The sequence below is a fragment of the Arctopsyche grandis genome, chromosome 13 (genome assembly GCF_051622035.1).
Source record: "Arctopsyche grandis isolate Sample6627 chromosome 13, ASM5162203v2, whole genome shotgun sequence".
Classification (NCBI taxonomy): domain Eukaryota; kingdom Metazoa; phylum Arthropoda; class Insecta; order Trichoptera; family Hydropsychidae; genus Arctopsyche; species Arctopsyche grandis.
Genome location: NC_135367.1, coordinates 27,515,030 through 27,536,961, shown reverse-complemented (window position 1 = coordinate 27,536,961; position 21,932 = coordinate 27,515,030). Strand labels below are relative to the sequence as shown.

At 39.4% G+C, this 21,932-nt stretch overlaps 4 protein-coding genes and 1 long non-coding RNA gene across 7 annotated transcripts in view; 3 read left to right on the top strand and 2 right to left on the bottom strand.

Moving 5' to 3' along the window:
* Positions 1-4,365, top strand: part of LOC143921428 (uncharacterized) — a 339,615-nt gene extending 335,250 nt beyond the window's left edge. The window contains exon 2 of the mRNA XM_077444735.1: positions 4,237-4,365. The gene's annotated coding sequence lies outside the window, so the exon portion shown is untranslated. The remainder of the gene's footprint in view (positions 1-4,236) is intronic.
* The window catches only part of LOC143921412 (uncharacterized), a 193,256-nt gene that overhangs the window by 36,656 nt on the left and 134,668 nt on the right, over positions 1-21,932 (bottom strand). The gene's annotated exons all lie outside the window — the stretch shown is intronic.
* LOC143921427 (rap guanine nucleotide exchange factor 2-like) lies at positions 925-7,552 on the top strand. Its single transcript, XM_077444734.1, has 3 exons — positions 925-1,110; positions 1,437-1,617; positions 6,254-7,552. Exons 1-3 carry the CDS (start codon positions 986-988, stop codon positions 6,767-6,769), a joined length of 822 nt encoding a protein of 273 aa, XP_077300860.1. The 5' UTR covers positions 925-985; the 3' UTR covers positions 6,770-7,552.
* LOC143921435 (uncharacterized) overlaps positions 9,898-21,932 on the top strand; it is a 44,970-nt gene continuing 32,935 nt past the window's right edge. The window contains exon 1 of one of the 2 annotated variants that reach the window (XR_013261436.1): positions 9,898-10,513. This is a non-coding gene — a long non-coding RNA (uncharacterized LOC143921435). The remainder of the gene's footprint in view (positions 10,514-21,932) is intronic. The other variant, XR_013261437.1, reaches the window with a different exon arrangement.
* On the bottom strand, positions 10,291-13,157 carry LOC143921418 (diphthine methyl ester synthase-like). Of its 2 annotated transcripts, none has more exons than XM_077444724.1 (5): positions 12,837-13,157; positions 12,575-12,757; positions 12,345-12,516; positions 10,991-11,125; positions 10,291-10,917 (listed from the first exon to the last, which is right to left on the bottom strand). In XM_077444724.1, the coding sequence occupies exons 1-5, from the start codon at positions 12,969-12,971 to the stop codon at positions 10,721-10,723; spliced, it is 822 nt and encodes a 273-aa protein (XP_077300850.1). In that variant the 5' UTR covers positions 12,972-13,157; the 3' UTR covers positions 10,291-10,720. The 2 variants fall into 2 exon arrangements, with proteins under 2 accessions (XP_077300850.1, XP_077300851.1); XM_077444725.1 differs by having other exon boundaries at positions 10,588-10,911.

The window sequence follows — 21,932 nt, the reverse complement described above, 5'->3', positions numbered from 1 at the left end:
CGGGGGTGCTGGGGGCGCCGGAGGCGTCGGCGGCGCTGGGGGCGAAGCCCCCGGGATGCCGAAGGCATCGGGGGAGCTGGGGGCGAAGCCCCCGGGGTGCCGAAGGCATCGGGGGTGCTGGGGGCGCCGGAGGCGTCGGCGGCGCTGGGGGCAAAGCCCCCGGGGTGCCGAAGGCATCGGGGGCGCTGAGGGCGCCGGAGGCGTCGGTGGCGTCGGCGTCGCTGGGGCCGAAGGCCCCGGAGCGCCGGGGGCGAAGGCCCCGGGGTGCCGGAGGCGTCGGCGATGCACAAAACGTAATCACTTCGTAATTTGTCATTCGTAATTCGTGCATAAATTTCTTTCCGAAACCAGTCGATTCAATATCTTTAACTTTATTTTTATTCGAGTTTCAATTCCTTTTCGAAACCACCCGTTGAAATCAACGGGTCCAACACTAGTACTAAATATTGGCGATTCTAGAATTGATTTAATGTTGAGAGTTACAAATTTTACACGTTTTGGATTTTCGTAAGATTAAAAATAAGCACCAATCACACGGTTGATCCCATATTTTTTAAGATCATCGAAAGCCGATGCAATTCGCGCTATTATATAAGTATTTTTATTTTTATTTTTGAACATTAAATTTGTACGAATATTTTTTACGTAAATTTGTACGAATATCGACACAAATTAAAAATCATGCGATATTTCTTCTATTTGAATTTCATCATTGAATATCAAAGAAAAATACTACATATAGATATATGTATATACAAAACGTGTTATTGTCTAGCATTCAGGAGTTTTTTATAACTTTCTATTGTAGGAGATATTTCGAGTCTAAAATGGTCAGTCTATTGTTCCGAAAAACTAGCGAGAATGAATCTGACCCAGGCAGAGAAGTGTTATACAATAGAAGTGCCCCAAGGCATCAAAAGTGTCGACAGTTGAAGCGTGGCTGTAGCCACACTTAATTTTTTTCCGCCGCAGTCGTGTTCCGTGTATGGGGCTGGTCATATCTCTGATAAACATTGTTCATATTACTGGCAAGATGGGGAAGTGCATCATTAAAAGTTGCACAATGCATTCAAATACACACAACAAACAACATGGAATACATTTTCATAGGTAAGTTGATCATTTAAGTAACATATTATTCAATTAACATCGTAATTTGACAAGTTGCATGTTGTGTCTTGCGACCGCCGGCGATTGCATACAAAATATCAGGGGTGCACCAGAGAAATGTAAAAATAATTTTAAAATAAATGTAAAAACATTTCTCTGGGTAGCACCGAATACTCAATTATATTCATAACCAATTCACTCAATAAATTTAATTAATAAGTTTTAATTAATAAGTCACCAACTCAATAAGTTTAATTAATGTAAACATCGTTCATTTTATAATATACATATTTTAGTTGAAAATATACATTACACGCTAATTTTAGAGTTCCTAAGGACAGCCAATTACGAGAAAAGTGGGTAAACATAATCCGCAAATGGAGAAGAGCAACCGATTGGCTACCAACGCCCAACACCATTATATGCTCAAACCATTTTAGAGCTGAAGATGTTTTAACTTTATCGAAATGTGTCAGGTTAAAAAAATATGCAATTCCAATATCGGAGGTAAGCTTTAATTATTATTTTCTGTGTATTGTATTTCGGTGTTATATAAAAGGTGAATTAATCTTTTTTTTATTATTTGTATCAATATTTAATTGTAAATAAATATATAAACATGTATATACTATTATCAAAAAATAAATAAACTATAAATAAAAAGGACTTTTATTTCTGTAGTGAATTTGTGATGACCCTAATTCCAGTCGTGAAAAAAGGTTTGTTAATTAAAAGCTGGCGTGTAGACACGATGTTCTGACTCTTTCTCGCGCGCGGACACGCTTACGAGCGTGACAGAGACAACTAATACTAATTATGGTACTGTGAACGCGGTTGACACGGGATATTTGTTCAAAAGGGCACTTCTATTGTATAACACTTCTCTGGACCCAGGTACCTACCCTTTTTTTTGTCGAAGGGATCCGTAACGGAATGCGAACACAAATTATACAAAACTTAATCTATACTACGTACATACATAGATAAAGTAAATATAAATAAAATGTGCATGGTGACTTTGAACCGCATGATTTTTAATTTGTGTTGATATTCGTACAAATTTAATGTTCAAAAATAAAAATAAAAATACTTATATACAGTTTTTGCAAGCCTATTTCACCCTTTTGCTAATGAAATTCACTTAACACAATGAAAATTGATTCAGATTAACAGAATGAAAATTGAAAAATTGAAAATAAAAAAATAAAAATAGTATTTGCACCTTCTAAATAAATATCTATGGTATGTACAAATATAAATATAAGTTTAAACTATAATACATAAAAAGCACATTTTGTTTAATTCGGTTTCTTTTTTTTTTAATACGATTTTTGAAAAGGACGAATTTCATTTGAAAAAGGGTTAATTTTCATTTGCAAAAGTACTAATTTCATTTGCAAAAGGATGAATTTCATTTGCAAAAAGGGTGAATTTCATTTGCAAAAGGGTGAAATAGGCTTGAAAAAATATTATTAAAGAAATTATATATTAGTTGAACAGATGAGCGCTGGATGACAGTTATACATAGATGTAAACATAATTCGTTATATATATATATATATATATATATATATATATATATATATATATGTATGTATGTATGTATGTTTCTAATTTACAAAAGCAATAGATATTTACCTACATAGTAATATATTAAATTATTGATAAACGAAATGAGCCTTAAATACTATAAATTACTATAAACTATCATATAAAATTATAATATGACGAAAATGTCTATATTTTTAATTCTTACGGCTAATTTTTACTTTATCTATGTACGTAGTTTTTGATATATGTACATACATACATATGTACCTAAACGCATCATAACATTATGGACTCGTTATTAAATAATTATTTAAAAAGCATAATTTTCAACAATAACCATAGAACTAGAGGTTGTGAACGAGAAATCTTGTCTCGAGATTTCTCGAGAAATTTTGATTCTCGTTTCTCGAGAATATTTTATTGTAAAATTTCGAGATTCTCATTTCTCGAGAATATTTTATTATGAAAATTCGACATTCTCGTATCTCGATAAAATATGGGATCAACCGTGTGATTGGTGCTTATTTTTAATCTTACGAAAATCCAAAACGTGTAAAATTTGTAACTCTCAACATTAAATCAATTCTAGAATCGCCAGTATTTAGTATATTCATCAAATCATAGTATCAATAAAGTTTTTTGATTTACTTTTCATTGATGAATAATGAAAATAAATATTAAATTGAAAATTTTCAAAATAACATATGTACATATGTATGTATGTATATGCATTCATACAACACATACATACATTGAAAAAATTATTTCCATGCTAATTATAACATTTGAAAATTACAAGGTTTATCTTAGTTTTGGACAAACCTCCTAAAACTTTTCCGATCGCTTTGAAACTTTGCCATTTTTTTTGGAATAAAAAACGTTTATTTTATCGGAGAGGTTTTGAAAAAAGGATGAAAACCATTTCAGAATAATTTGAATTTAATAAAAGGATAAAGGGTATAAAATCATTTACGTCATTGCATTATTTTAAACCAAATTTGAGGGCCATGAATTTTTGATACCGCAAAAACCCGTTGAAAAACCTTACATATGTATGTATAACATGTCATGTAAAACAATCAAGAAAAAAAGTAGTTCGAGAAACAGTTGTCAAAAGTCGTTTTGAGAACTGTTTTATCAGATTTTATTTTTTTATTATTTTGACTTGCAGAGCATCTGTAGCCTAGCCTATGGGGCGCGGTATTATTTATCTTTAGGCAATAAAACTGCCACTCATAGTAAAAAAAAAAACGTTTTGAATTAGTTCGTTCATTCGGTCCAAATATTTGAAAATATATAATTTCTTGTAAGGTCTTTGTAATATTTTATACGCATAAAATATTATTAAAGAAATTATATATTAGATGAACAGATGAGCGCTGGATGACAGTTATAGATGTAAACATAATTCGTTATACATATGTATGTATGTTTCGAATTTACAAAAGTGAAAGATATTAATTAGTAAAAATATACCTTATTAAATTATTGATAAACGAAATGAGCCTTAATTACTATAAACTATCATATAGATTTTAATGTGACTATAATAACACTGAGCAACAAAAACGAAAGCATTTAAATTGCAATTACCGCTCGAGTTAGTACGTTTAGATAAAAATAAAAAATATAGAAATAGAAAACCAATCCTTATAAACGAGGTGAAATAAAAAAATTGCCAAATAAATGCAAAATAGCACGGAGAAAAAATCCGTAAAAAAAATATATTTTTGACTTTTAAAATTTGCTAGACAATTAATTATAAGTATTTTAAAGAAATGCCATATCACAATCAATAGGAAAAACATCTGACTATTGATTCCAATACTCACTTTGAGCACAGCAATACTAGGTTTTGAGTTAAAGACCGCAAAAGCCAAAAAACTGTAAAAATCGCGCATTTTTTTAAACGCTCATATCTCGTAAACGATCACCAACCAGCAAAAATCAATATCATATTCGAATTTAGTGGGTCAAAGTTAGTAAAGATTGGTTAGTCTCCGCTCTGGTAACTAAAAAACGTGATTTTTTGTGGCTCAATGTAATTTTCAACAATAACCATAGAACGGGAGATGTTTAAAATTACTTTAAAAAGCTATTTTTTTCGAGAATTGCCTCTGCGAATCGTAAACGATGTAATAATTTAATTATGGGAAAAGCCGAAAAAAATTATTCGAGCTCCGCGAACGAATTTAAGTATGCGCTTTTTTTTCGTAAACGTATTTCATCATTGAAAAAAAATATAATCTTGAAAACTTTGAGAATCGCTATTAGAAAATATTTTGTTATTATGTATAACTAATACAGTGTTGAGAAAATTGAGAATAGAGTGTGAATTTATCCAATTGATAAAACTGAAATATAACATTTAAAAGAAAAATAAGTGTGTCCATTTGAAAAAAAACTAAAAGCACTGCGCGAAAGATTCAATCGATCATTTTTCTTTTATATTATTTTGGAGAATATGTAGGTACATATGATTTGTCATCTTACAATTATTTTTTGTGAAAAGGTGCTACACATGTATTTATAAAAGTACGTTTAATATAAAATTCCAGCAAATGTAATATAATATAGCGAAAAAAATTAATAGTATGATTCGTGTTGTTACGAAAAATTGGTAAAACTGAAACGAAAAATAAAGCGGTATAAAGCATATGTATGTAGGTAGAATATTTGTCAGTGCATCGGAAATTCCTATAACGCTCCGTTCGCGGTCGTTCCTTGCAAAACGCAGAGTTTACGTAAGCTTGGCGACCACTTCACCAGCGGGCCGCGTCGGCGGTCGCCCACGCGCCCAGGTCGCCCAGTCGCCATCGCCCAGTCGACGATCGCCCAGTGCGATGGGCGCCCAATTGACGCAGGGCCCAATTGACGCAGTGTCCGCCAGTCTCGTCGTCCAGTTGTCGCAGTGGCGAGTAACACTGGTCGACCAATCGTCCTGGGCGCCCAATTGTCCGTGTCCCTGTTGATGCGTAAGAGAGGAATTTGCTTTTGTCGAGGCGTAGAATTTTCTGGAATGATTGATGGAAGTGGTTGTTGATGCGTAAACGAGGAATGCACTTTTGTCGAGGCGTAGAATTTTCTGGAATGATTGGCGCCGTTCCGCTCGATGTAGTTTAATGGTGGCGGCGTGTTTCGACCGTTTTGGTTCCACTCGACTGGTAGGGGCGTTCCGCTTGAGTTTAATATAATGACTGCAGGTGTGCGTCGTCTGGGTTTCGTTCCGCTCGAGTGTGAAGGGTGGATCATTCTCGAAGGAACTGGCGATTGATTCCAAGAAGTGCACGTGTTGTGTGGTGAGTTCTGCGAGGAATGTGGTTTGTTGTTGTGGAATATTCTCGAATGTTTCGATGTCGATGACGATGACGAGATTCCTACATATGTATACGTGAATATCATTGTTTGTTACATTGTAATCAAATCTAATCGATTTTACATAGATATAATTGCATAGTTGAAATATTTGTTCAGAATGAATCGTAAAATATTTAAGAATGAGTCAAAATATCAAGAAAGGCTTATGTGATATTATGTATTATCTCTAGATATCGTTATTTTGGACTAATGTTTTGTATCGGTTTGATTTCAGATTGGAGAGATGACGTCCGTGCACAGCTCCCTCGACATGGACGGCGAACTCGACCTATCCGGTCTGCTGGAGTCCATCGTCGACTCGGACGAAGAGGAGGACTTCGAGGAGACCGTCAGTCTTACGGTGAGGGACGCCGTTCGAGACTGCCTCGAAAAAGATCATTTCGAGAGGAACGAAGACGACGTGGAAACCTTGTTAGAATTCACCCAGCTTCTGAAGGCGTTCACGAACATGACTCTAACTGTTCGACGAGCTCTCTGCTCCCTCATGGAGTTCGCCGTCGTCGAGAAAGCTGGCACTATAGTGATGAACGACGGCGAGGAACACGACTCGTGGTTCGTTCTCATCAATGGACACGTCGAAATCAAACACCCGAGCGGAGAGATTGAAAATTTACGCGTCGGAGACAGCTTCGGCACGTTGGAGGCGACGTTGGAGAAGCTGCACCATCGAGGCATCATGACGACCAGATGCGACGATTGCCAATTCGTCTGCATCACGCAGATAGACTAATACCGTATCTTGCAGCAGGGCGTGGAGAATACGAGGCGGCACGAAGAAGGCGGCCATCTCGTCATGATCACGGAGCTGCGGAACGAAGCCAATCAAGGACACGTCGTCATACGGGGGACGTGACTGAAAGGGCTGACGCATCATTTATCAATAATTTTTAATACTGAAAAAAGTGCTTCTGGAAACCCAATGGTTTATATTGGTAACAATTCGAACATCCATTTTATAAAATAAAAATGTGCATTTAAAAACATTTTAATACATTAAAAAAAGTTTCTGTTCAGATTGCATTAGAAACTTTGCTTTGAACATTTTATTTATTTATTTTATTTTATTGTCACAAATCAATACACACTCGCCATTACAGATTTGCTCCAATGCGACGGGTGTACGTTAATGAAATACATAAACAATCAGAAATCAGAAATACAGTAATACATACATATACAATCAGAATATATAGAATATAAAAATAATGAAATACATAAACAAATCAGAAATAATAATCATAGTGACATCTATGGATTTCAGATTACTGTGTATAATTAATACAAATTATACACAGGCAGATTTTTGTGACAACAGGATTAGATTTTTTTAATACCAATTTTCAGGAACCGTTTCAGCAATGATCAGATAAAATTGGCAAACTCTGATAGAGAAACGATCGATTTGGAGTCACAAAACCCCCAAATCTAACCAGCAGTGGCGAGGACACGAACCTATGACCTCAGTGATGCTAAATATATACGCTATCACTAAGCCAAACTGCTGGCTAAATTGACATTGAAAAAAATATTTGCTACTTAAAAAGCGGATAAAATGTGCATTAAAATGACAACATCGCGATTACCAAAATACGAACTGACAACGACCAACGCTTCTCTCTACTGGATTCCTTCTTTTTTTAATTACTCTTCGGCTTGCGAAACCTACGACTCGATGACCTGACATCATCATTCACACAAAAGTTGACACTTTTGACAGTTGACAATTATTGTCAATAGCGGAAGACTGCAACGTTGCAACTTTTTGTATCTTCTAATGCTAAAATCTATTATTTAATTGTCACTTTATAGTGCCAAAATATTTTATTCGATGCACAATACGAGATTGTATAATGCACCGAAAATAATGCCAAATTTTAATGCACAAAACATTTATTTTAAGATACAAAGTATTTTTCTCAATGTACAGTTAAATCGCACCTGTCTATATTTATGTGATGATGACTCAATAGTTTTGTATTATAGATAATCGTGCTTGCGCACCATGAAATGAGGCTTATCGGAATCGGTACCAGATATATTTGTATATAAAATTAAATTTTTTATATGTATAAACATTCCATTACATTATCTCAGATTTTATGTGCGAAAAAAATCACTACTTGTATTGAAAAAATGTTCTTCTCGTTTGTTTTAAGGTAGCGTCAAAGATTTTATAAAATTTTCGAAACTCGCGCATTTTCAGTGTCCTAACGGCCATACGTTAAGTTACCCCATAAGAAACGTGCGAAGAATTCCAAAGATTTTTTAGAAACTTAGTAATGTGAAAATTATCTTTAAATGTATTCTGTTGTTACCCTGTGAACTTTCCAGTCGACGGCTGGTGTGTATAGTTTGTAGCTTTTAACTCGTAATGGCACGGTTATAACTTATGTTTGCACATTTTAAACAATGCATACTACATTTATATACAAAAAAACGGTACAATCTTTTTGTCTATTATGTTTAAAAAACCGGATTATTGTTTTTTTTTTTTATATAAATAATGATATATATATATATAATAATTAAATTATTATCTAATATGATGATGTAAATAAGAATTTAATAATTTATAAATGTATAAATATCTGACTCATAGAATATAAAATTTGAAGAGTTTTCAAGATCGCATTATGACGAGCGGTCGAAGAAGAGGCAAGAAAACGGTATTATGTTTCAGTTCAAATGTAAACTCTCTTACAATTAGTTATATTTTGAGACATTGTATATTATTATGATAATTATTTAAATTAATAAGAATCTCTATTGAAAATGACAAAGTTTTTAGACGTAAGTTTTATTCCAATGCACATATTTATCCATATATATATATATATATATATATATATATATATATATATATATATATATATATATATATATACAGTAGCGGGCGATGAAAGGTGTCCACCCATAGAAAAGGGACAAAAGCTTGTGTACATTTTTTTTGCGTGTCAGATGTTCAGGTAAAAGACCTTTTTTTGTTGAAAAGGATCCTTATCTTTAGGTATTCAAATAGTTGACCACTGTTTTTCGAAGGATTAGCACGTTTTGAAGTGATTTTGTGTACGATATGTCGGGTGTAAAACAATTAACCGAAGCGAATATAGCGATAATTCTAACTCTGGCTGAAGAAAAATTTAGTTCTCGCTACATCGCTCAGAAAGTAGGATGCAGTAAGACCTCTGTGCTTAATTGCATAAGAAAATATAAAAATTCAGCATCCCTAGAGAGGAAAAAAGGATCGGGAAAGCCCAGAAAGACCAACTCCGCCGAAGATAGACTCTTAAAAAGAATGTGTCTACAAAAACCGGTTCAAAAGTGCTGTGAAAATTAGATCGGAGTTTATAGCAGCTGGGGGAAAAGAAATCAGCGTCGAAGTTGTACGTCGTCGCCTTAAAGAATACAGTTTAGTTGCCAGGATACCGGCGAAAAAATCATTTTTGACCAAGAAAATAAGAATGCAACGACTGAATTGGGCCAAAAAATTTATTAATTGGACGGAAATGGACTGGAGGCGTGTTATCTTCTCGGAAGAAAGCAAAATTAATTTGTTTGGGTCCGATGGCATCCACTACATTCGACGAAGATCGGGCGAACGTTTGAGTGACGAATGTATTTAGCCTACGGTCAAACACCGTGCGGGGCAGATGGTCTGGGGATGTTTTTCTTTCCATGGGGTGGGTCCATTGGCCATAATTGATGGGACAGTTAACGCCGAAACATATAAAAAATTTTTAAAAGAACATTTGATACCAGCAATAGAAATGCACTATGCGTGGGAATCTGAATGCATTTTTCAAGACGATTCTGCACCATGTCATCTTGCCAAAACTGTAAATAATCTTTTTTTTTATTGCTATGTATCCTAATCAACAAATAAAAATAAAAATATATCATTAAGTTATTATCTAAAATTTTAGGTCAAGAACTTCATTGCGGAAAGTGGCATTTCGCCCTTGGAACGGCCGGGTAACAGTCCGGATTTGAACCCAATAGAGAACCTGTGGGCTATAATGGGTTCTAAAATTAATAATAAGAAACCTTCCTCTAAATTAGAATTAATTGAAAAAATAAAATATATATGGGATAACGATATCACAGATGAATATATTCAAAATTTAATTAAATCAATGCCTCGAAGAGTTGAGGCTAATATAAAAAATAAGGGGGGGCCAATCAAATATTGAAACAAATTTTATATATAAGTATTATTATAATAAATGAAATGTGATTTTTAGATTTTTTATTAATACATTAGTTTTATGAAAAAAAAAATTTTTAATTACACTACTAAATCTTTCCATACATCACCGACTCCTAGTAATTTGAATAACATTGTAGTTTCGTTTTAATTTCTTCGCATTACTACTTGAATTTCTTTCAAACTTCATAAATGCAATTTTAATAAACAAAAAAAATAAATACAATCGTTTATAAGTCCGAAAAACAAGAAAATATGAGTTTTTTCGAGGTGGACACCTTTCATCGCCCGTTACTGTATATATATATATATATATATATGAATACAATCGCATCACACATTCTCAGACTGTAATAATGATTTTTATATTGTCTATACAAAATGAATGTTTAGAATCCATTATAAAAATATTTATTGAAATAAAATTTCTATCTGCAATCCTCCGTCGTCGTACTTTTCAATCGTATCCACATTTTATCATACATCAAGTTTGAATTGCTCGAGGAATTCCTCCTCGAGCGGATGCAAAACTCTGGCCGGTATCACTAGGCTGTGCAACGGCGGGCCCAAATCCGTCTCGCACATTTGCCTCATCGTGCAGGCGGCTATTTTCTGCGTCTCCGCGCCGACTCTGGCCAAGCCGACGACCAACGAGTCCACCGTCAGATCTGAAACTATAATTTTGAAACAATAAAATTATAAATTTACACAATATATACTAATGGGGCATTTTTTATTTATTATCACCTGTATTTTCAGTCCTATTTTGTATAATTTCTATTAATTGCTGGCATGCTTGACTCGTCGACATAAATCTCGGCTCCATATATACTTTGACTTTCTTCGTCAAGCTCTCCTCAGTGGGTTCTTTAACTTTGATATCTTGATTTTGATTTTTAAATGCTTTTTATTATTACGAAATTATGTTCACAATACATCTTATATCTATTTTAATAGCTACTGATCTACTGATCATTTTCTATTTTACAATTTTAATTTAATTTGGTTAGTAATCACAGTATTATATTATTCTAATGTTAATCTAAAGCATAATAGGAAAAAGAGCTCAAAAACCTATTTACAATCCTTATAAATGTTCATAATACATCTAATACATAATATTAATTAAAGACTATCTAAAGTCGATGACCTAAAGCAGATTGTGTTTAGGTAATCTGTGTTTATACCTGAAGGGTATAGACATTTTGTTGTAATCACCGAGACTCTTCACAAGTGTGTTAGTATGGTTATTAGTGATTCTTTCATAGAATCTACTGGTTAGTTTGTTAGTAATGTCTGTAACAAAACGGAATATTATATATAGCATGCAGTTTTTTCAGGTTAGTATATATGGGTGTATTATAAATTATTTTAAGGGATTTATTTTGTATTACTTGGAGCTTGGAAAGGTTAGTATTCGAGGCGTTATTCCATACAGGTGAAGCATAGGTTAATAATGGTAATATGAGCGCGCGATATAATTTTATTTTATTTAGCGTTGATAAAGAACTATGGCGATTAAATATTGGATATATTGAGGATATACCCCGCATCGCCTTGCATTTCGCTGCCTCAATGTGAGGTGCCCATCTCATTCTTTTATCAAACGTTACTCCTAAATATTTTATTACTGACTGCCATTTCAGACTTTCTCCAGAGGGGATTTTCAGATCTGAACTTGGCTTATGTTTTCTAACTTTGATATCTGAAATTTGGAATAGCAATAGAAACAGTTAATTTTCAACAATAACTGGGTTTACTGGACCGTGTCTTGACACAAACTGACTGTGAAAGAGCTCGTCGAAAGGTTTTGATTACTTTTCGGTCCCCTTATTATACTATTGATTATACAGCGAAGGTTCAGTATCTTTTCAGTGTGTATTTGATGTAAGATTCAAAATGGCCGCCGCGCCAGTTTTTGTTCGTTTTTCACTCGTTTGTGGTTCACCGAGAGAACTTTGTGGATCCAAATGATAGTGAATTGCATACGCAAAATGTTGAGAATATGGATGCGAGCGAAACGGAAGCTCAAACATCAAATACACACATTGACCCGGCGCTGAACCTTTACCGATTAGACTAAAGTCTATAATTTGAATACCTAAAAGGCATAGTGTATGTAAGCCTCTTGTATAGTTGCCTAGAATTTTATCAAAGAAACTATCGGGCTTCCAATTATCGGTCCAGAACGGAATTGATATAGTTTCTCCAAAAGAGTATAACTGCAATCCACAGCATCCTACGGCGTTTATAATAGAAGCATTTTGAATCACCTGCAATGAGATTGGTTAAGTATTTAAATGAGAGTTGAAATTGTCAATTAGAATTTACCTTGTATGGGATGTTCTTTTGCTTGGCTCTTAATAGTATATCGGTATGGGTAGTGGCTCCGAGCGGGTCTCCGACTACTAGTAGTGCAACATCTTGATCTTTGCTACCGTTGAGTAATTCGTCAGTGCCACTTTCGCAAAGTTCTCGGTCGGCGACGATGATCTCCCTTCCGTAGAACTCCTCCTGGAATGGTTGTTATTGTTTATTTGGTGTGAAGTGAGGTTATGTACGTGGAGCGGTGCGGTGTGTGACGTTTGTTTACTAGGGCTTTGTGTCCGACGGTGAGTTGGGAAGTGTAGGCTTCCAAGTATACTTTGTGGCAACCCTTAACGGCTTCCAGGCCTCGCACTGTGATGTCGCGCGCGTCTCCCAACCCTAGACCTACCAGGAATAACATCACGTCTGTTTCAAATCACTTCAGACACACGTCAAGTTTGACAGTTGTGCGATTGCATGCTACCAACTGTGTCATTATTTTTTTATGCTATACAACTGTCATTGTTTAGTAGAATTTTTAAGCTATAATATAAAGGTAAACGGACTACTAGTCATATGTGAACCAGTCACAGGACAACCGGTCGCTCTAGATCGGTCACACGTGATCACTCGTCACACTAAAACTAGTCACGAGAAAACTGGTCACACCCGAAAATTGGTCACGAAAAAACTGGTCACACCCAAAAATTCGACCAATTTTTAATTTTTGGGTTTGACCAGTTTTTTCGTGACCAATTTTCGGGTGTGACCAGTTTTAGTGTGATGGGTGATCACGTGTGACCGATCTAGAGCGACCGATTGTCCTGTGACCGGTTCACACTTGACTAGTAATCACCGAACCAATATAAAAATCTTATAATGTTTCCGAAAGCTCCCGTTCACTAATAACTTATAGCAGCTATTCTCGCGCACCTCCGTTGGCACGTGGGGGATTGTTTAAATGTTCGCGAAAAATAATTAATAACGGTTGAAAAATACACAATTTATGTACCGTTTACCATGCACCCTTTTTTGATCTTTCGACTTAAGATCTTTCGATTTTCGATCTTTGCCTTCTGATATTTGCGTTTTCTGTAATTTAACATTCGTCACGGAGACCGGACCACGACGTGTAGGTAGATATGAATAGAAATGTAATAAAATGACATATTTGAAACGGAGTCGTGCAGTGCCGAAGTCGTGCAGTGCTGTTAAGTATGAACCGACCTATAATCGAGCAATAAACATTTTCTTCCAAACTCAACTGAGTTTCCATAGTCCGGGAAACGATCGAAACCTTTAACCCGCCCTATAACCACCAATTTTAAATTTTTGGGTGTGACCAGTTTTCTCGTGATCAATTTTTTAGTGTGACCAGTTTCAGCGTGATGAGTGACGACGTGTGACCAATCTAAAGCGACCGGTTATCCTGTTACCGGTTCACATTTGACTAGTAATCACCGAACCGTTTTTATCGTTTTATCGGACTTTGTACGTCGAGCACCAAGCATCAAATACGACTGATGCTAAAATTATTTAGAAATGTCTGTGGACAATCGTCGCTTGACAACAATATGTGGGTCTCGGGGGAACAGGGTAGTTCCTCCCCCACGAGTTAGGGCCGAATGGTCGAATGACAGCTCGACTGCCGTAACCATGGCGACCGGTGTTGCCACCCTCTTCTATGGGGTTGCCATTTGCGAATTGCATTTTCTTGGGGGGTTCTCTCTGCTCTCTCTGGGGGCTCTCCGCTGCTTTCCATGTATGCCGGCTTTATGCGGTCTACCGTTACGGTGACATTGGAATCCTTAATTCTCAGTGTGAAGAACTTCGGTCCCCTCTTCAACACCCTGTATGGACCATCGTATGGAGGCTGTAACGGACCCTTGGCAGCATCGTGTCTCAGGAACACCTGATCACTGGTGTGCAGGTCTTTGAAGATAAAGGTTGATCTTGTTCCATGGCGCCGCGGTGGACTGGGTCTCAACCTCGCCATTTGGGACCGCAATCTCTCTGCTAGTTCCGCTGTGTTGGGTCCTCCGTTTCGTTGTGGAGCCAGAAACTCTCCCGGTAGCCGTAGCGGTTGACCATATACCAGTTCTGCTGACGTGGCATTAAGGTCTTCCTTCCATGCCGATCGGATTCCCAGTAACACTGTCGGTAGGGCTTCCGTCCACCCTTCGTCTTGGTGGCACATGATCGCGGCTTTAAGCTGCCTGTGGAACCTCTCTACCATCCCATTTGCTGCAGGGTGGTATGCGGTTGTCCTTATGTGTGTCGATCCCGTCAACCTATTCAGTTCCTTGAATAGAGTGCTCTCGAATTGTCGTCCTTGATCGGTAGTTATTCGTAGGGGGCATCCGAATCTTGCAATCCAACCACTGACGAATTTTTTTGCAACCGTTTCTGCCGTGATATCTTCCATAGGGATAGCTTCTGGCCAGCGAGTAAACCTGTCAACGCATGTCAATAAATACTTGTAACCGGCGGACTGTGGTAAGGGACCAACTATGTCTAAGTGAATGTGGTCAAATCGATTTTCCGGTGGCTGGAACTCTCCCACAGGTGCAATGACGTGCCTTGTTATTTTCGATTTCTGGCAAAATATGCACTCTTGGGCCCATCTTCTGCATTCCTTCTTCATACCCGTCCAGAAATATCGTTGGGTCACTAATTTAGCTGATGCTTTTACCCCTGGGTGCGCCAATTGATGGATTAGTTCGAACGCCTGTTTCCTAAATTTCGCTGGCAAGTACGGCCGTTGCGTTTCTGAAGATACATCACAATAGATGGTCGTCTCTTCGCCTGGAATAGGTATCTTGGCAAACTGCTTGTCGGGATCTCGTAGCAGTTGTGACAGTTCTGTGTCATCCTCCTGCGCTCGTGCTATTGCTTGAAAGTCCATCCCGGAAATTGCTTCTATTCTTGACAGTGCATCCGCTACCACGTTTTCTTCTCCCGATACATGTCGAACATCTGTTGTGAACTGGCCTACAAAGTCTATGTGCCTAAACTGTCTTGGCGAACATTTCTCTGGCTTCTGTTGGAACATGTATATAATAGGCTTGTGGTCAGTGAAAATAGTAAAAAATTTTCCTTCTACCATATGGCGGAAATGCCGGACTGCACTGTATATTGCCAACAACTCCCGGTCGTAAGTGCTGTATCTCCTTTCTGTTCCTGACAATTTCCTTGTGAAGAATGCCAACGGCTCCCACCCTTCGGGCATCTTCTGCTGTAGGACTGCTCCGAGTGCTACATCTGATGCGTCCGTCACCAATGCCAAGTCTGCCCCTGGTTTTGGGTGGCTGAGGAGGGCTGCGTCTGATAAGCTATCCTTGCACTTTCCGAATGCTTCTTCCAACGCGTTGGTCCATGCAATCTTTGCCTTGTCTTTCTTTTTAGATCCTTTTAGCAACTCGTTGAGGGGCGCCTGCAATTTTGCAGCACCCGGAACAAAACGCCGATAGAAGTTTATCATCCCCAAAAACTGCCTTAATTGTTCGATTGTAGCTGGTCGGGGAAATCTTTTCACCGCAGCTACTTTGTCTGCTTGGGGTTTGGTTCCATTTTCTGACACCTCGTATCCTAGAAATCTTACAGTTTTTGCTCCGAAAACGCACTTTGCTGTGTTGACTAAAACGCCATATTCTTGAAACCGTGAAAAAAGTTTTCGTAAGTGGTTAATATGTTCTTCTTCGTTTTCTGACGCTACCAGCACGTCGTCAATATATACGTAGCAGAAATCCAATCCCCTTAGGACTTTGTCCATAAACCGCTGGAAGGTCTGTGCCGCGTTTCTGAGTCCGAAGGACATAAACGGGAATTCAAATAACCCAAACGGGGTAGAAATTGCTGTTTTTTTTATGTCTTCATTGTGTACAGGGATTTGGTGGTATGCGCGCACGAGATCAATTGTAGAAAATAACTTCTTGCCATATAAGGTACTGGCGAAATCTTCTATATGCGGTACTGGATACCTATCTGGTATAGTGCGGGCATTCAACGCTCTGTAGTCCCCGCATGGTCTCCATTCTCCGTCGTGCTTAGGTACTAGGTGTAATGCTGATGACCAACTACTGTCTGATGGTCGAGCGATTCCTTCGTTCAACATGGTCTTGAAAGTCTCTTTTGCGATCTGCAACTTCTCCGGTGCGAGGCGGCGCGGCTTGCAACTTGCTGTGGTCCTTCAGTGGTTCTGATATAATGCACAGTATGATGTTTCATTGTTCTGTTTTTATTTCCTGTCGGCCGCGTTATCTCTGGAAACTCTGTTAGTAGATGGTGAAATGTTGATGTGCCACAAATTGCTTTCACCTGCTCTACTTTTGCTGTTCCTATTGCTCGGCCCCTCACTGAAACAGTTGTGAGATTATCCATCAGTTTCGCATTTTTCAAATCAATCAAAAGACAAAAATGTTTGATGAAATCAGCGCCAATAATAGGCCTTGATACGTCGGCTATTACAAATCTCCATTTGTATACCCGACGTAGTCCCAAGTCTACGTCTACCTCCTTCCAACCGTACGTTTTTATCGTAGATCCGTTCGCGGCGAATAGAAGGTATGATGTCGCTATTTTGCGACCCGGCAATATTGACTTCGGAAGGACACACAGGTCAGAACCGGTGTCGACTAGGAACCGTAGTTTACTGACCTTGTCTGTTACGTATAGGCGGCAAGAAGTGGGGCTGGGGCTGCTTTCCGCCATTAGCGCCTGCCCTGGAAGTTTTCCGCCTGGTTAAACCTGCGCGGTGGCGTGTTCCTGCGGCCTCGGGGACTCTGTTGTCGTGGTTGCCAGCGTCGGCTCCTCGCTGGGGAGTGTGATGGCCTTGATTCTTTCCGATTCGTCTCGTTCGTTTGTAGTAGCCGTCCCATCATCGTAGTCAGGTCATCTACCTTTTGATTTAATGTTTGGAACTCTCCCCGTGTCACATACTCATCATCGGTTTGCCGCCTCTTCTCTCTGCGGTCTGTCATCGCTGCCACGTGGGGGCTGCTGTCGTACCACCTGTCTGCCTTCCTGGCCAGCTTATCCAAATCGGTTTCGTCGCTCATTGCCAGTTGCAAGCTTAGTCCCTCTGGCAGCCTGCTCTCCCACGTGGTTCTCAGCAGATCCTCCGACATTTCCTGGGCCGCCAATATCCGGAGGTCTCTCAGGAACTGTGATGGCTTCCTGTCGCCAATTTCCTCGCATTCGAGGAGTCTGCGATGTCTCTGTCGTTGGCCGACTCCTAACCTCTCCAAAATTTCCTTCTTCAGGAAGGTATATCGCTTGAGTTTCGGGGGGGCCACGTGGATGTCCCAAATCTCCGTCATCACCTCGCGAGGCAAACACGCGATTGTTCTGCAGTATCGCGTGTTTTCGCTAGTGATTCTGGCGGCTTCGAAGCTCGCCTCCATCTGTGCGAACCATATTTGGGGGTTCTCGGCCCAAAAGGGGGGAAAGGGGGGCACGGGCGCCCCCAAAAAGTCAAGATTTACCGTGCTTTGGTTGCGGTCGCTGTTCTCCGCGTTTTCCTCCATGTTGTTCTGCACATTGTTCTCCCCGCCTGCTTCGCCGTCGGACATCGTGTTTCCACAATTGTCGGGAATAATAGGGGGGATGGGGGTGCGCGCTGTCTATCACGTCGGGGTCACCACTGTGGGTCTCGGGGGAACAGGGTAGTTCCTCCCCCACGAGTTAGGGCCGAATGGTCGAATGACAGCTCGACTGCCGTAACCATGGCGACCGGTGTTGCCACCCTCTTCTATGGGGTCGCCACAAATATAACGCCTAAAGCCACTTCTATTATTGTAATATTTCTCTGGCTTTAACCAAAAACATCCATTTTATTATACATTTACAAGTCGATTTAGAACAAAGTATTTTACACAAAATTGCTCTTTAAAGACAATAGAGAAACCGGAGGGCATATTGAAGATCCAGAAACGGGACCATATATATTGAAATCCGAAGTGGAACATGCTATAAAACTAGCAAAGAGTCGGAAAGCTACTGGACCGGATCTGATTCCTGCCGAATTTCTCAAGTTATTGGACGACGATAACATAGAAAATCTAACAAAACTCTATAATAAAATATATTTATCAGGCGAAGTACCTAGCGATTGGTTACAATCCATATTTATCCCGTTGCCCAAAAAGAGTAACGCGAGGACGTGTAGCGACTTCAGAATAATTGGCCTAATGAGTCACACATTGAAGATCCTACTAAAGATAATACAGTGCAGAATTTACTCACGGTGTGAAGAGGCGATTAGCAGAGAGCAGTTTGGGTTCAGACAAGGCTTGGGTACCCGAGAGGCCCTTTTCTGTATGAAAACACTACTCCAAAGATGCAGAGAAGTCCGTAAACCTGTGTACATCTGCTTTATAGACTTTGAAAAGGCCTTTGACCGTGTCCAACACGCTCGCCTGATGGAAACATTAAAAAATATTGGCCTGGATGACAGAGATGTCAGATTGCTACGAAATATTTATTGGAATCAGACTGCAGTAGTACGTGTCGATGATCAATTCACTGATGAGATTCCTATAGAACGGGGCGTCAGGCAAGGATGCATCCTATCACCTACTCTTTTTAACACCTACACCGAATCCATCTTCCACGATGCTCTCCAAGAGGCGGAGGGCATCAAGGTGGGCGGCGAGACGATCACCAATATAAGATATGCTGATGACACGGCACTAGTCGCTGAAAATTTAGCAGACCTGCAAAGATCTCTAGACCGTGTACATCAAGAAAGCAATCGAAGAGGTCTGCGCATAAATCTAAAGAAAACAAAATTTATGATAGTAGATAGAATGCAAACAGACACCGGGAATCTAACCTTGGATGGAGAGGTGATAGAAAGAGTAAAAAGATTCAAATACCTGGGTACCTGGCTGAATGAAGAGATGGACCCAGATGAAGATCTAAAAATCCGCATCGAGATGGCTAGAACAGCATTTGTAAAAATGAAGGCGGCCCTTACAAACAAGCATCTCAATCTTCATACGCGGTTGAGATTCGCGAAGAGCTACGTCTGGACAGTATTACTACACGGATGTGAGACGTGGACTCTGAAAACCAAGATGATCAGCCGCATTGAAGCTTTTGAGATGTGGGTCTATAGGCGTATGCTGAAGATTCCGTGGACCAAAAAGATATCAAACGAAGCTGTCCTCGGCATGATGGGGAGAGGCAGGGAACTTGTTTCTGTCATCAAGCGGAGAAAGATGGAGTACCTCGGACACATGATACGGGGTCCAAAATACGAATTTCTCCGTTTGATAACCATGGGGAAAATAGAAGGAAAAAAATGGATTGGCAGGAAAAAGTTATCTTGGCTTCGAAACATGCGCATGTGGACCGATATGAGCGCCGAAGAGCTGTTCCGAGCCGCTGAAGACCGATGCGGATATATTCAAATAATCGACGAGGTGGTCGCCAACGTCCGGATGCGGACAAGGCATTAACAAGAAGAAGATTTTGAGCTGGAATTTAGAAACGCTATTCGAAATTCGTATAATCGAGAGCGTTCACGGATGCGCAGCTCGGCGTTTGCGAAAGCAAGTGCGTTCGCAAACCTTCACTACCATTGTAACGACCGCAACAGTAACACGGTGTGAAAGTACATATGGACCAGCTACTAACACAACCCGCTGTTGAGTCAACCCACTCCAGCACAACCGGCGAAACAAATCGCCACTGAGCCAACTAACTCCAACACAACACAGCCGCTGTCGAGACAACTAACTCCAGCACAACCAGCAAAACGCCTGCACAACAACACCGTCCAGACCACCAACCTTGACTATCAACGTAGCCTAGACAGAATAAGCAACATGGTAGAAAAGAACAACTCGGACTGGTACGCAACACGAGATCCGCTGTCGAGACAACCAACTCCAGCACAACCAACGAAGACCAGCACTCAACGCACTTCGTCAACCAACGTTCTTCACGCAAGACCCGCCGCCGAGACAACTAACTCCAGCACAACCAGCAAAACAGTCACGCGAATGACTCCACGCAGAACACAGCAGCCTGCACAACAGCACCATCCAAGCTATCACAAACCTTCACTACCAACGCAGCTCGCCCAAAATAAGCAACCTGGTAGAGAACAAGACTTGGACCGGCATGCAACTTGTGTTGAGACAACTATCTCCAGCACAACCGGACAAACAACGACGCCATCGAGTCAACAGACTCCAACACATCAAGATTCCCACAAAATCACACACATCGCTAACACTCACCGGAGAGCCATGTAGGAATCTCGTCATCGTCATCGACATCGAAACATTCGAGAATATTCCACAACAACAAACCACATTCCTCGCAGAACTCACCACACAACACGTGCACTTCTTGGAATCAATCGCCAGTTCCTTCGAGAATGATCCACCCTTCACACTCGAGCGGAACGAAACCCAGACGACGCACACCTGCAGTCATTATATTAAACTCAAGCGGAACGCCCCTACCAGTCGAGTGGAACCAAAACGGTCGAAACACGCCGCCACCATTAAACTACATCGAGCGGAACGGCGCCAATCATTCCAGAAAATTCTACGCCTCGACAAAAGTGCATTCCTCGTTTACGCATCAACAACCACTTCCATCAATCATTCCAGAAAATTCTACGCCTCGACAAAAGCAAATTCCTCTCTTACGCATCAACAGGGACACGGACAATTGGGCGCCCAGGACGATTGGTCGACCAGTGTTACTCGCCACTGCGACAATTGGACGACGAGACTGGCGGACACTGCGTCAATTGGGCCCTGCGTCAATTGGGCGCCCATCGCACTGGGCGATCGTCGACTGGGCGATGGCGACTGGGCGACCTGGGCGCGTGGGCGACCGCCGACGCGGCCCGCTGGTGAAGTGGTCGCCAAGCTTACGTAAACTCTGCGTTTTGCAAGGAACGACCGCGAACGGAGCGTTATAGGAATTTCCGATGCACTGACAAATATTCTACCTACATACATATGCTTTATACCGCTTTATTTTTCGTTTCAGTTTTACCAATTTTTCGTAACAACACGAATCATACTATTAATTTTTTTCGCTATATTATATTACATTTGCTGGAATTTTATATTAAACGTACTTTTATAAATACATGTGTAGCACCTTTTCACAAAAAATAATTGTAAGATGACAAATCATATGTACCTACATATTCTCCAAAATAATATAAAAGAAAAATGATCGATTGAATCTTTCGCGCAGTGCTTTTAGTTTTTTTTCAAATGGACACACTTATTTTTCTTTTAAATGTTATATTTCAGTTTTATCAATTGGATAAATTCACACTCTATTCTCAATTTTCTCAACACTGTATTACATAATAACAAAATATTTTCTAATAGCGATTCTCAAAGTTTTC

Coding starts and splice junctions, on each gene's coding strand:
- LOC143921427 (XM_077444734.1), top strand. CDS start 986: ATGGGGCTGGTCATATCTCTGATAAACATTGTTCATATTACTGGCAAG. Junction 1,111..1,436: donor CATGGAATACATTTTCATAG/GTAAGTTGATCA, acceptor CGCTAATTTTAG/AGTTCCTAAGGACAGCCAAT. Junction 1,618..6,253: donor ATGCAATTCCAATATCGGAG/GTAAGCTTTAAT, acceptor GTTTGATTTCAG/ATTGGAGAGATGACGTCCGT.
- LOC143921418 (XM_077444724.1), bottom strand. CDS start 12,971: ATGTTATTCCTGGTAGGTCTAGGGTTGGGAGACGCGCGCGACATCACA. Junction 12,758..12,836: donor CCGTCGGACACAAAGCCCTA/GTAAACAAACGT, acceptor CAACCATTCCAG/GAGGAGTTCTACGGAAGGGA. Junction 12,517..12,574: donor AAAAGAACATCCCATACAAG/GTAAATTCTAAT, acceptor ATCTCATTGCAG/GTGATTCAAAATGCTTCTAT.